This window comes from Oncorhynchus kisutch, linkage group LG21 (assembly GCF_002021735.2).
Source record: "Oncorhynchus kisutch isolate 150728-3 linkage group LG21, Okis_V2, whole genome shotgun sequence".
NCBI classification, from domain to species: domain Eukaryota; kingdom Metazoa; phylum Chordata; class Actinopteri; order Salmoniformes; family Salmonidae; genus Oncorhynchus; species Oncorhynchus kisutch.
In genome coordinates this window covers 24,935,183-24,948,301 of record NC_034194.2, presented here as the reverse complement: position 1 = coordinate 24,948,301, position 13,119 = coordinate 24,935,183, and the positions used below count along the sequence as shown (strand labels likewise).

Below are 13,119 nucleotides of genomic sequence, written 5' to 3'. Positions count from 1 at the left end.
AGTGTAATTGGCTCTAATGAGTGTAATTCGCGCAATATTAGGTGTTGAGAAATAAAGTTGACATCATTATAAAGAAGACATTCTCCTTTTTTATACTGTAGGTAGCCTATGTAATTCAAAATGTATTTATTATGTTGTTGCTAGCGATATTCATTAAAACATTGGGGGGAGGGAAATCAACTTTTTTTGTGGACCCCCTACAGTACAGGTCGAACACTCCTGCTGAAGCCTGAAAACCCGGTTTTCGGATGTTGTGGCAAGAACATCATATTTTTCGTCAGGTTGTGACGCAATGCTCTGGACAGCTGTGCAGTTTCCGACAATCACTTCTACTTTCACTCGCCCCCAAAGCGTACATAGTCTGCCTCACTGATGCCAATCTAACCCAAACTAAACCACTCCTCCCAGTTCCGATATCTTGTATTATTCAAACTGAGCTGGAAACCTGCTAGACCACCAGGGATTCTGGGATCTGGATTCGGGGATCTGGATTGGGCATGGCTGCAGGTAAATAGGCTTCACTGTCCCCTTTCACCTGCTATTTCAAACTAACTCATCTTCATTCCAGAGTCACATGGTGGTTTAGTGCTAAAGTTAGCCATGCTACGCCTAGGTGGGAGCATTGTTCTACGCCGCCGTCAGTCAACACAAATCATCCTGAAGTCGCACTGAAGTCGGATAGGATGTTGCGGCACTACGGGGGGCCTGAGTTGGAATGAAAACGTGTTATATTGGTAGCCTACATCATAACAGAACAGGTATGGTGCTCTGCCCTTCAAAGTTTTTGTTTGTCAGGTGAAAAATGATCAAACTGGTTTAGATGACATTCAGACGTGATTGCTGTGATGGAGAAAATGCTGTAACAATGAAGGATAAAACTATAACACCCTCAGAAAAATATCACAATCTTATTTGTTGGAATCAAGAGGGAATTCCTTTTGGGATTTCTAATAGCAAATAAACATTCAACATCTTTATTTTATCAATATCTTGATGACAATAATATCTCTCAATGCTCGAGACCTGAGAAGAAACGACTGCCTCTTTTGTCAATCTGATGAGGTAAAACACATTTTTAGATTAGCCCATAAATCGGATAATAACCAACTCTGTAAAGAACTTGTTTGGTGAGAAACGCCACCCACAACTATTCTCTGGTTAAGACGTGTGAATGCTGCTGGGTATGTCAGACCAGAAGGAGTTTCAGTATCAAGGACTCTTTTCTAAAACAGGTATAACAACTTCACGGTCTCTACGTGTTTATTTTTTTATTTAAAAGTTTCTTAATTGATCAGAGTTTAGGATACATCTTTATTTTAATATTCATTTATTTAATCTCTCCTGGCCATAAGGGATGACAGATGTAGCTGTACCAATGATTTAGACCGTTTGGAATTTTATGGAGAGCTTCTCGCTCCGACCAATGAATGAATGCGATCATGCGCAGCTGGCAAAAATAATTGCTGTCCTTTATGAAATGACAATGTTCATGTAAAAATGACCAAATAGACTGACCGTTTAAAGCAAAACTAACAAAACTATTTCTTATGGTGAACCTGAACAATCTAAATAAAATCGGAATGATTGCAAAACCCCAATCAGAAGTTGGATGTGAGTTGCGTCCACTCCAGGAGGCTACACAACTCCCTCCGGTAAAACGCCTTCTACAGCGCATTTGGTGACAATAACACAGCAAATTACATTGGTTGTCGCTCAACTAATAAAGTCTATGATTTGACATTGTGAAAGCCATTTTACAAGCATCTGAATGCTGATGTAGGAATAGCCTATTAGAACAATTAGAACAGGGATATGCCTACCTCTCGTTGGCACGAGAAAGTGTGTATGCGCCCAGTTGTTATTTGATAGTAATATGCAGCTACATGCATAACAGTTTGAACTGAAGGAGAGGAGCTTCAATTCAGTCATAACAGATAAGATATATTTTTCGAAATAAACAATATGAGGAAAAACACCTGTAATGTTTGAATCTGTTTTCGGACCGATTCATGCTTAATTTGGATTGGTTTAGGATTCATCACTCCAGAGAACCGTTTCCACTGCTCCAGAGTCCAATGGCTGCAAGCTTTACACCACTCCAGCCAACACATGGCATTGTGCATGGTGATCTTAGGCTTGTGTGTGGCTGCTCGGCCATGGGAACCCGACGAAGCTCCCGACAAACAGTTATTGTGCTGATGTCCCTTCCAGAGGCTGTTTGAAACTCGGTAGTGAGTGTTGCAACTGAGGACACAATTTTTCGCGCTACGCACTTCAGCACTCGGCGGTCCTGTTCTGTGAGCTTGTGTGACCTACCACTTCGCAACTGAGCCGTTGTTGCTCCTAGACGTTTTCACTTCACAATAACAGCACTTACAGTTGACTGGGGCAGCTCTAGCAGGGAAGAAATTTGATGAACTGACTTGTTGGAAAGATGGCATCCTATGACAATGGCACATTAAAAGTCACTGATCTCTTCTGTAAGGTCATTCTACTGCCAATGTTTGTCTATGGAGATCGCATGTCGGTGTGCTCAAACGGGTGTGGCTGAAATAACCGAATTCACTCATTTCAAGGGGTGTCAATGTAGTGTATTTAGGCTGCTGTCTGTCTGTTTTGAAAACATTAAGAACACTTTCCTAATAATGAGTTGGACCCTCCCTTTTGCTCTCAAAACAGCCTCAATTCATCAGAGCATGGTCTCTAATGGGTGTGAAAAGCATTCCACAGGGATGCTGCCCATGTTGACTCCAATGCTTCCCACAGTTGTGTCAAGTTGGCTGGATGTCCATTGTGTGGTGGACCATTCTTGATACACACAGGAAACTGTTGAGTGTGAAAAACCCAGCAGCGTTGCAGTTCTTGACAGAAACCAGTGCGTCTGGTACCTACTACCATACCCCATACCCAGTTCCTTAAAGTCATTTGTCCTGCCCATTCACCCTCTGAATGGCACACATACACAATCCATGTCTCAATTGTCTTAAGGCTTAAAAATCCTTCTTTAACCTGCCTCCTCCACTTCATCTACACTGATTGAACTGGATTTAATAAGTGACATCAATAAGGGATCATAGCTTTCGCCTGGTTTCACCTGGTCAGTCTATGTCATGGAAAGGGCAGGTGTTCTTAATGTTTTGTACACTCAGTGTAAATGTGATGATGTTGATAGGTTTATCTCTAACAGCTTTGCTATCACCCAGTCATGGTGAACAGCCAGGACCACCAGCAATAGTTTTTTTGTGTGTGAGTGATCATGTCTACACCTCTATCACCTCCTCCCCCTCTCCTTCTCTCGCCTCAGACCCAGCCATGAGGGACCGTCTGAGCCACATGCAGGAGCTGTCCCAGTCCAACGGCCATGTGGAGCAGATGGACTATGCCGAGTCCGGGGAGCCCGTCTCCGGGGACTCCATCAATGTGGACCTGGAGGAGGAGCTCCCTCACCAGGCTGTGGTGTGGGACAATACCCCTGAACTGGAGGAGGTCTTCTCCCAGTCCCAGCAGGTCCACCGTGAGGTCCAGCTTATCCGCCTCGAGGTCAAACGCCTACGTGAGCAGAACTCACGCGTGCTCCAGGGCACCACTAGGATGTCAGTCGTTAAGAGAGACTCCAACGCCATCGCAGCTGATATTAAGGCCCGTGCTGAGGGTGTGCTGACGTGCCTCAAGGACATGGACTCCGCAGTGCGGGAGCTGGAGGCAGCGCATGGCTCCAACGCCGCCGTGACTCGCATCGCCAGGACCCAGTATGCCTGCCTGAGCAACAGCTTCCGTGATGCCATGTTCGACTACAATGAGACAGAGATGAGCCACAGGGAGAGTTGCAAAGCCCACATTCAGAGGCAGATGGAGATCGTGGGGCGGGAGGTGACTGGTGAGGAGGTGGAGGAGATGATCGAGACAGGCCAGTTGAATGTCTTCAATGAGAACATCCTATCAGAGGGCAAAACAGCGCGCTCGGCGCTCAACCAGATCGAGAGCCGCCACCGAGAGCTGCTGGACCTGGAGAGCAGGATCCAGAGCATCCATGAGATCTTCCTGGATGTGGCTCTGCTGGTGGAGGAGCAGGGCCCCATGATGAACACCATCCAGACCAATGTCCAGAAAACAGATGTGGCCATCCAGGAGGCACTGGTCAAAATCAGCAAGGCCAAGCGCCACAACAAGAACAACCCCTTCAAGAAGATGTTCTGCTGCTGCTTCCCCTGCGTCAAATGAGGCAGAGACTGAGGAAGAAGACTGGGCAGTGTTGTAGTACTCAGTCCGGTCTCAAGATGGTCTTGTCTCGGTGTCCAGTCTTGACTTGGTCGTGGACATTGAGGACTCATAATTTCTTCCTGAGACCAGCCGACACCAGCGGAGTAAAAAAATTATTTATCCGCTTCCATTCAGCTAATTCATAGATTTTTTGTAGCCTTAGTTATCTATCATCTGTTAGAAAACAGTCAAATCTCGCTGAACCCTCCTACTAAATCAGAACCCTCCTATCACCCACCCTTGGATACCAATGGCAATATATACTTTGGAAGAGTCTGTGAAATAATTATATTATTGCCTTTTTTAAATATGCTTTTCAGGCACTGAAGTACATCTAAATAAACATATATCAATGCCTTTCTAGAATAAGAAAAAACACGGTTATTTTCAGCTTTAGAAATGTTTGTTTTCTACCCTCCTATAGTTAATTCCCTCTACCCTTAACAGTATATAAACTGTGAGATAATAATGATTCAATTAAAGTGTACTTTATTGTTGTTCTCTGTCTGAACATTAAATCCACAACTTTAAACGAGAATAAAATTAAGAATACTTTTTGTCAAGAGTATTTTGTACACAAGCACAATGTCACATTTACTTTGACTACCAGTCACAATATAGTTGACACAGAGTATGGTCTCTCTCTGTCTCTCAAATGCAATATACTTTAACACAATGAGTCTCACCGTAGCGCTGGTGCATTCTGGACTTCTAAACCCTTTTAAACATGTTTATTTTCTCTATGACCTCACAAGCTACACAAGAGGCGTTAGAAGCTAAGGGGTTATTCTACATAGATCATAGGAAATCCCAGGACATAGTATCTATAACACTGTAATAAGCTCACAAACTCCACACAGTTGTCACTGACTAGCTGGATATACATTTCCCTCTAAGCAAACCATTTCTGCACTTACAGCATTCATATTTATTTTTAGTTTTTATTTTATTTTTATTTATTTCACCTTTATTTAACCAGGTAGGATAGTTGAGAACAAGTTCTCATTTGCAACTGCGACCTGGCCAAGATAAAGCATAGCAGTGTGAACAGACAACACAGAGTTACACATGGAGTAAACAATTAACAAGTCGATAACACAGTAGAAAAAAAAGGGGAGTCTACAGTGCCTTGCGAAAGTATTCGGCCCCTTTGAACTTTGCGACCTTTTGCCACATTTCAGGCTTCAAACATAAAGATATAAAACTGTATTTTTTTGTGAAGAATCAACAACAAGTGGGACACAATCATGAAGTGGAACGACATTTATTGGATATTTCAAACTTTTTTAACAAATCAAAAACAGAAAAATTGGGCGTGCAAAATGATTCAGCCCCCTTAAGTTAATACTTTGTAGCGCCACCTTTTGCTGCGATTACAGCTGTAAGTCGCTTGGGGTATGTCTCTATCAGTTTTGCACATCGAGAGACTGACATTTTTTCCCATTCCTTCTTGCAAAACAGCTCGAGCTCAGTGAGGTTGGATGGAGAGCATTTGTGAACAGCAGTTTTCAGCTCTTTCCACAGATTCTCGATTGGATTCAGGTCTGGACTTTGACTTGGCCATTCTAACACCTGGATATGTTTATTTTTGAACCATTCCATTGTAGATTTTGCTTTATGTTTTGGATCATTGTCTTGTTGGAAGACAAATCTCCGTCCCAGTCTCAGGTCTTTTGCAGACTCCATCAGGTTTTCTTCCAGAATGGTCCTGTATTTGGCTCCATCCATCTTCCCATCAATTTTAACCATCTTCCCTGTCCCTGCTGAAGAAAAGCAGGCCCAAACCATGATGCTGCCACCACCATGTTTGACAGTGGGGATGGTGTGTTCAGGGTGATGAGCTGTGTTGCTTTTACGCCAAACATAACGTTTTGCATTGTTGCCAAAAAGTTCAATTTTGGTTTCATCTGACCAGAGCACCTTCTTCCACATGTTTGGTGTGTCTCCCAGGTGGCTTGTGGCAAACTTTAAACAACACTTTTTATGGATATCTTTAAGAAATGGCTTTCTTCTTGCCACTCTTCCATAAAGGCCAGATTTGTGCAATATACGACTGATTGTTGTCCTATGGACAGAGTCTCCCACCTCACCTGTAGATCTCTGCAGTTCATCCAGAGTGATCATGGGCCTCTTGGCTGCATTACTGATCAGTCTTCTCCTTGTATGAGCTGAAAGTTTAGAGGGACGGCCAGGTCTTGGTAGATTTGCAGTGGTCTGATACTCCTTCCATTTCAATATTATCGCTTGCACAGCGCTCCTTGGGATGTTTAAAGCTTGGTAAATCTTTTTGTATCCAAATCCGGCTTTAAACTTCTTCACAACAGTATCTCGGACCTGCCTGGTGTGTTCCTTGTTCTTCATGATGCTCTCTGCGCTTTTAACGGACCTTTGAGACTATCACAGTGCAGGTGCATTTATACGGAGACTTGATTACACACAGGTGGATTGTATTTATCATCATTAGTCATTTAGGTCAACATTGGATCATTCAGAGATCCTCACTGAACTTCTGGAGAGACTTTGCTGCACTGAAAGTAAAGGGGCTGAATAATTTTGCACGCCCAATTTTTAGTTTTTGATTGTTAAAAAAGTTTGAAATATCCAATAAATGTCGTTCCACTTCATGATTGTGTCCCACTTGTTGTTGATTCTTCACAAAAAAATACAGTTTTATATCTTTATGTTTGAAGCCTGAAATGTTGCAAAAGGTCGCAAAGTTCAAGGGGGCTGAATACTTTCACAAGGCACTGTATATACATTGTGTGCAAAAGGCATGAGGAGGTAGGCGAATAATTACAATTTTGCAGATTAACACTGGAGTGATAAATGATCAGATGGTCATGTACAGGTAATAGAGATATTGGTGTGCAAAAGAGCAGAAAAGTAAATAAATAAAAACATGGGGATGAGGTAGGTAAAAATGGGTGGGCTATTTACCGATAGACTATGTACAGCTGCAGCGATCGGTTAGCTGCTCAGATAGCAGATGTTTGAAGTTGGTGAGGGAGATAAAAGTCTCCAACTTCAGCGATTTTTGCAATTCGTTCCAGTCACAGACAGCAGAGAACTGGAACGAAAGGTGGCCAAATGAGGTGTTGGCTTTAGGGATGATCAGTGAGATACACCTGCTGGAGTGCGTGCTACGGATGGGTGTTGCCATCGTGACCAGTGAACTGAGATAAGGCGGAGCTTTACCTAGCATGGACTTGTAGATGACCTGGAGCCAGTGGGTCTGGCGACGAATATGTAGCGAGGGTCAGCCGACTAGAGCATACAAGTCGCAGTGGTGGGTGGTATAAGGTGCTTTAGTGACAAAACGGATGGCACTGTGATAAACTGCATCCAGTTTGCTGAGTAGAGTGTTGGAAGCAATTTTGTAGATGACATCGCCGATGTAAATTCATTATGATCAGGTTTTTTCTTTGGCAGACTTAATTTTTTTGATTGACATTTGTCAATAAAACCTGTGAATGCAACTGTTTTTGTGAAAAATTGTGCTATACTTCCAGCCCTGGTTGTCCTGAAAATGGTAAAACACTTAATTGTGAGGATAAATATAAGGATAATGAAAGTAAAATAAATGAAAAGCCCATTTTTGCTGGGGTCTCGGGACAGATACTGTAGGGTTAATGGCGTGAATGGCAGGTCAATGTTGTTAAGTGATACACAAAAACAACAGCAACAACAATAAGAATAGTAGCTACTAGCTTTTATACTAAACCCACATAATGTGCTGCAAACTCTATCACATCAGACCTTTCCCCAAAAGTATACAAAGCAACTATGCAGAGGTTGTTGATTCTGCTCTTCACAAGTCCTCATTGTCAGCCCTAGCTATGTAAACACAGTTCCCAAAAACAGCACTGCCAGCTGTATTGGAAAACCCCTGTACGTTTCTCTGTCTCTCTCTGTCACTCTCTCGATCTCTCTCTAAAATCCTATTCGCCCAAATAATGCATGACCATTACGCGTTGCCACAAAGATCTGAATTGACCATCTAAACAGAGCGCCTTATCTTTACAGTTCAATACAATCACCATGATTGAGATAGACGAGAAGGATGCATGAATTACTCAAAAAACGAGCGCTTAACCCACCTAAGAAGAGGGTGTCAATAGCACAGAACCAAGATGCAACTGCTTTGAATATCACTGTCTGTGCAATTGACCTATTGGACATTTGCCTTTAGAACAAGTCATATCTAATAGGAATAATGACGGAATGATATATTTAATAAAAATGTATTACATAGACTGCTGCGCCACTACAGACCCGGGTTCAATCCCGGGCTGTATCACAACCGGCTGTGATCAGGAGTCCCATAGGGCCCCAGCGTCGTCCAGGTTTGGCCGGTGTAGGCCGTCATTGTAAATAAGAATTTGTTCTTAACTGACTTGCCTATTTAAATAAATACAAAATAATGACTGAGTATCACTCCATATTTTCAAGCATAATATATATATATGCATGTGTATATGTAGCAGTAAGGTCCAGTAGGTAAAACATCTGAGGTGATTTTCCCTCCAACAGCAGTGTGTTGGTTAGGATACATAATCATTAACAGGGAATAGACTCACACTTCACTGAGCTGGTGTTAAGAGAGACAGCAGTGTCCAGGTCCACATGCACTCACACACACACACAAACACACTATTTCTCTTATCAACAGAAACACTTCACATCACTGCATGCTGAAGAGTTCAGCTGGGCAGTCGTTTTAAACTATGAATTCTAAACATTGATCTCACTGCAGTCAAACAGGCCTGGATCACACACATAGGCCTTTATTGTGGGTGTGTCCTTGTGTTTAATCACTGATGTTTGTCTAAATATGGCTAGAATGTTTGTCAGATTTTCTAGAGATTTTGTGTGAATAAGATGGCCTGAGAGTGTAATACTTAAAACTTGTCTCATCGCACTCTAGCGACTCCTCAACTGGCAGCTTCATTAAATAGTACCCGCAAAACACCAGTCTCAACGTCAACAGTGAAGAGGCGACTCCAGGATGCTGGCCTTCTAGGCAGAGTTGCAAAGAAAAAGCCATATCTCAGACTGGCCAATAAAAAGAAAAGATTAAGATGGGCAAAAGAACACAGACACTGGACAGAGGAACTCTGCCTAGAAGGCCAGCATCCCGGAGTCGCCTCTTCACGGTTGACGTGGAGAGTGGGCTAACTGCCAGAATGGATATAACCACAGGCAAAGTCCTTGAGGAAAACCGGGTTCAGTCTGCTTTCCACCAGACACTGGGAGAAGAATTCACCCTTCAGCAGGACAATAACCTAAAACATAAGGCCAAATCTACACTGGAGTTGCTAACCAAGAAGACAGTGAATATTCCTGAGTGGCCTAGTTACAGTTTTGAATTTTGAAAAGAGTAATGGGCAAATGTTGCACAATCCAGATATGAAGAGCTCTTAGAGACATACCCAGAAAGATTCACAGCTGTAATCTCTGCCAAAGGTGCTTCTACAATGTATTGACTAAGGGGTGTGAATACTTATATACAGTGCCTTGCGAAAGTATTCGGCCCCCTTGAACTTTGCAACCTTTTGCCACATTTCAGGCTTCAAACATAAAGATATAAAACTGTATTTTTTTGTGAAGAATCAACAACAAGTGGGACACAATCATGAAGTGGAACGACATTTATTGGATATTTCAAACTTTTTTAACAAATCAAAAATGGAAAAATTGGGCGTGCAAAATTATTCAGCCCCCTTAAGTTAATACTTTGTAGCGCCACCTTTTGCTGCGATTACAGCTGTAAGTCGTTTGGGTTATGTCTCTATCAGTTTTGCACATCGAGAGACTGACATTTTTTCCCATTCCTCCTTGCAAAACAGCTCGAGCTCAGTGAGGTTGGATGGAGAGCATTTGTGAACAGCAGTTTTCAGTTCTTTCCACAGATTCTCGATTGGATTCAGGTCTGGACTTTGACTTGGCCATTCTAACACCTGGATATGTTTATTTTTGAACCATTCCATTGTAGATTTTGCTTTATGTTTTGGATCATTGTCTTGTTGGAAGACAAATCTCCGTCCCAGTCTCAGGTCTTTTGCAGACTCCATCAGGTTTTCTTCCAGAATGGTCCTGTATTTGGCTCCATCCATCTTCCCATCAATTTGAACCATCTTCCCTGTCCCTGCTGAAGAAAAGCAGACCCAAAATATGATGCTGCCACCACCATGTTTGACAGTGGGGATGGCGTGTTCAGGGTGATGAGCTGTGTTGCTTTTACGCCAAACATAACGTTTTGCATTGTTGCCAAAAAGTTCAATTTTGGTTTCATCTGACCAGAGCACCTTCTTCCACATGTTTGGTGTGTCTCCCAGGTGGCTTGTGGCAAACTTTAAACAACACTTTTTATGGATATCTTTAAGAAATGGCTTTCTTCCTGCCACTCTTCCATAAAGGCCAGATTTGTGCAATATACGACTGATTGTTGTCCTATGGACAGAGTCTCCCACCTCAGCTGTAGATCTCTGCAGTTCATCCAGAGTGATCATGGGCCTCTTGGCTGCATCGCTGATCAGTCTTCTCCTTGTATGAGCTGAAAGTTTAGAGGGACGGCCAGGTCTTGGTAGATTTGCAGTGGTCTGATACTCCTTCCATTTCAATATTATCGCTTGCACAGTGCTCCTTGGGATGTTTAAAGCTTGGGAAATCTTTTTGTATCCAAATCCGGCTTTAAACTTCTTCACAACAGTATCTCGGACCTGCCTGGTGTGTTCCTTGTTCTTCATGATGCTCTCTGCGCTTTTAACGGACCTCTGAGACTATCACAGTGCAGGTGCATTTATAAGGAGACTTGATTACACACAGGTGGATTGTATTTATCATCATTAGTCATTTAGGTCAACATTGGATCATTCAGAGATCCTCACTGAACTTCTGGAGAGAGTTTGCTGCACTGAAAGTAAAGGGGCTGAATAATTTTGCACGCTCAATTTTTCAGTTTTTGATTTGTTAAAAAAGTTTGAAATATCCAATAAATGTCGTTCCACTTCATGATTGTGTCCCACTTGTTGTTGATTCTTCACAAAAAAATACAGTTTTATATCTTTATGTTTGAAGCCTGAAATATGGCAAAAGGTCGCAAAGTTCAAGGGGGCCGAATACTTTCGCAAGGCACTGTAAATTATATACTTCTGTATTTTCAATCAATTTACAAAAATCTCGAAAAACATGTTTTCACTTCATTATTATGGGTTATTGTGTGTAGGTAGATGAGTGAAAAAGACAAAATGTGGAATAAGTCAAGGAGTATGAATACTTTCTGTATGTGATCGTATACAAATGTCAAGGTACTGTACGTGATCGTATACAGTAGCCCCCACCTCTGACCATCCGCTCAAGAAATAAACTGCTGAATTTAGATGGTGATCCCTGGTATAGAGTATATGCACACAAACACACACCATCATCGTCATCATTCTCTGCTGCACTTTTTAAACAGAGGGAGGCACTGCAAGGCTCCATGTCAGTTTCATTCATTAGTTTCAAGACAAGTTGAGCGGTAGACGTAACATAGTAAATGTAGATCCGGGACACTCCAATTAGTATGATATGTTACGTTGAGTTTGGCATGTATTCATTTCTGGATGTCCATCATCCATTTTGTATGATATGTTAGGAATTACAATTTGCATATGTTACAAATTTGCAAAACGTATGATGTGTTATGAATTCCAATTTGTTGTAGCTAACATTAGCTTGAGCTATGTGGCTAACGTGAGCTAAGCTAGGGGTTAAGGTTAGGGGCTAGATTAAAGGGTTAAGGTTAGGGGAAGGGTTAGCTAACATACTAAGTAAATCAAATCAAAGTTTATTTGTCACGTGCGCCGAATACAACAGGTGTAGACCTTACAGTGAAAAGCTTACTTACAGGCTCTTCCAATAGTGCAAAAAAGGTGTTAGGTGAACAATAGGTAAGTAAAGAAATGAAACAACAGTAAAAAGACAGGCTATATACAGTAGCAGAGAGAGATCAAAGAAATGAAAAACTATCTACCAAATCTATTAATTTTAAAATGTTGATTACTTCTCCTTGCCATTATCATTCACCTGAATGCCGGTCCCAGGATCGCCGGTTCGCCCGGGCAAGGAAATGTTGAATACCCCCGCTCTATCATGATAAGTGTGTTTAGGTGTGTTGGCTGTGCCCATTAATTGCCCACAGCTGATCATAATGAGTGCTTGTTTCCTATTAAATGGTGTCTGGTGTCTGTTTGAATAGACTAAAACAGAGAAGAGGAAGCTAAAGGTTTAACTCTCGCCGAAATCTGTCCAAAATAAGCCCAATGCGTTTCTCTGGCCTTATTTTGGACCTACGCTTGTCGCCTGCCTTCCCGCCATTGGGACAACAACTCCCATTGCTAGGCCGGAGACATGAGCATATCGTCATTATATACAGATCTCTGACTAAAATGAACAGCTTGGTATGCTTAAAAACATGGCATGCTACTCCATCCTGGTGGAGTACAGAAGATCATGCATTTGAATCTCACTGATGTCATGTCACAATAAAAAGGAAATGTGTTCTCATGATTACTGTCTAAGAAAATACATGTCTATCTGTGCTTGGAGTTTCAAAAAGTTAACCCAAAATAACCTAGAAGTGTTATTGAAGGTTTTAAGGAATTTATTAAAAAATCTCCAAATAACCTAGCATTTCCATTCTCAGAGTGTTAATAAAACTTCCCAGGGAAACTTCAAGGAACCAGAGTAAAATGTTCTCATAACCTCCCTGCAACCTAAAAAAGAAACATTCCCAGAACAGGCTAAATGTTCACTTCTGTTCTCAGAACATAAAAAAATATGTCTTTGTTCAAAACATGTAGACCTAATGGTTTCATA

The 13,119-nt window shown here is 41.9% G+C and overlaps 1 protein-coding gene across 2 annotated transcripts; it reads left to right on the top strand.

Annotated features, from left to right (window-relative positions):
* Window positions 1-4,835, top strand: LOC109866657 (syntaxin-11). Of its 2 annotated transcripts, XM_020455438.2 has the most exons (3): window positions 318-507; window positions 614-758; window positions 3,305-4,835. In XM_020455438.2, exons 2-3 carry the CDS (start codon window positions 716-718, stop codon window positions 4,219-4,221), a joined length of 960 nt encoding a protein of 319 aa, XP_020311027.1. In that variant the 5' UTR covers window positions 318-507; window positions 614-715; the 3' UTR covers window positions 4,222-4,835. The 2 variants fall into 2 exon arrangements, with proteins under 2 accessions (XP_020311028.1, XP_020311027.1); XM_020455439.2 differs by lacking the exon at window positions 614-758 and having other exon boundaries at window positions 1-507.
* The last annotated feature ends 8,284 nt before the right edge of the window (window positions 4,836-13,119 follow it).

Excerpts from the sequence above, each read along its gene's own strand:
- LOC109866657 (XM_020455438.2), top strand. The coding sequence starts at position 716 with ATGAAAACGTGTTATATTGGTAGCCTACATCATAACAGAACAG. Across the intron at positions 759-3,304 it reads CCTACATCATAACAGAACAG|ACCCAGCCATGAGGGACCGT; the intron begins GTATGGTGCTCT and ends CTCTCGCCTCAG.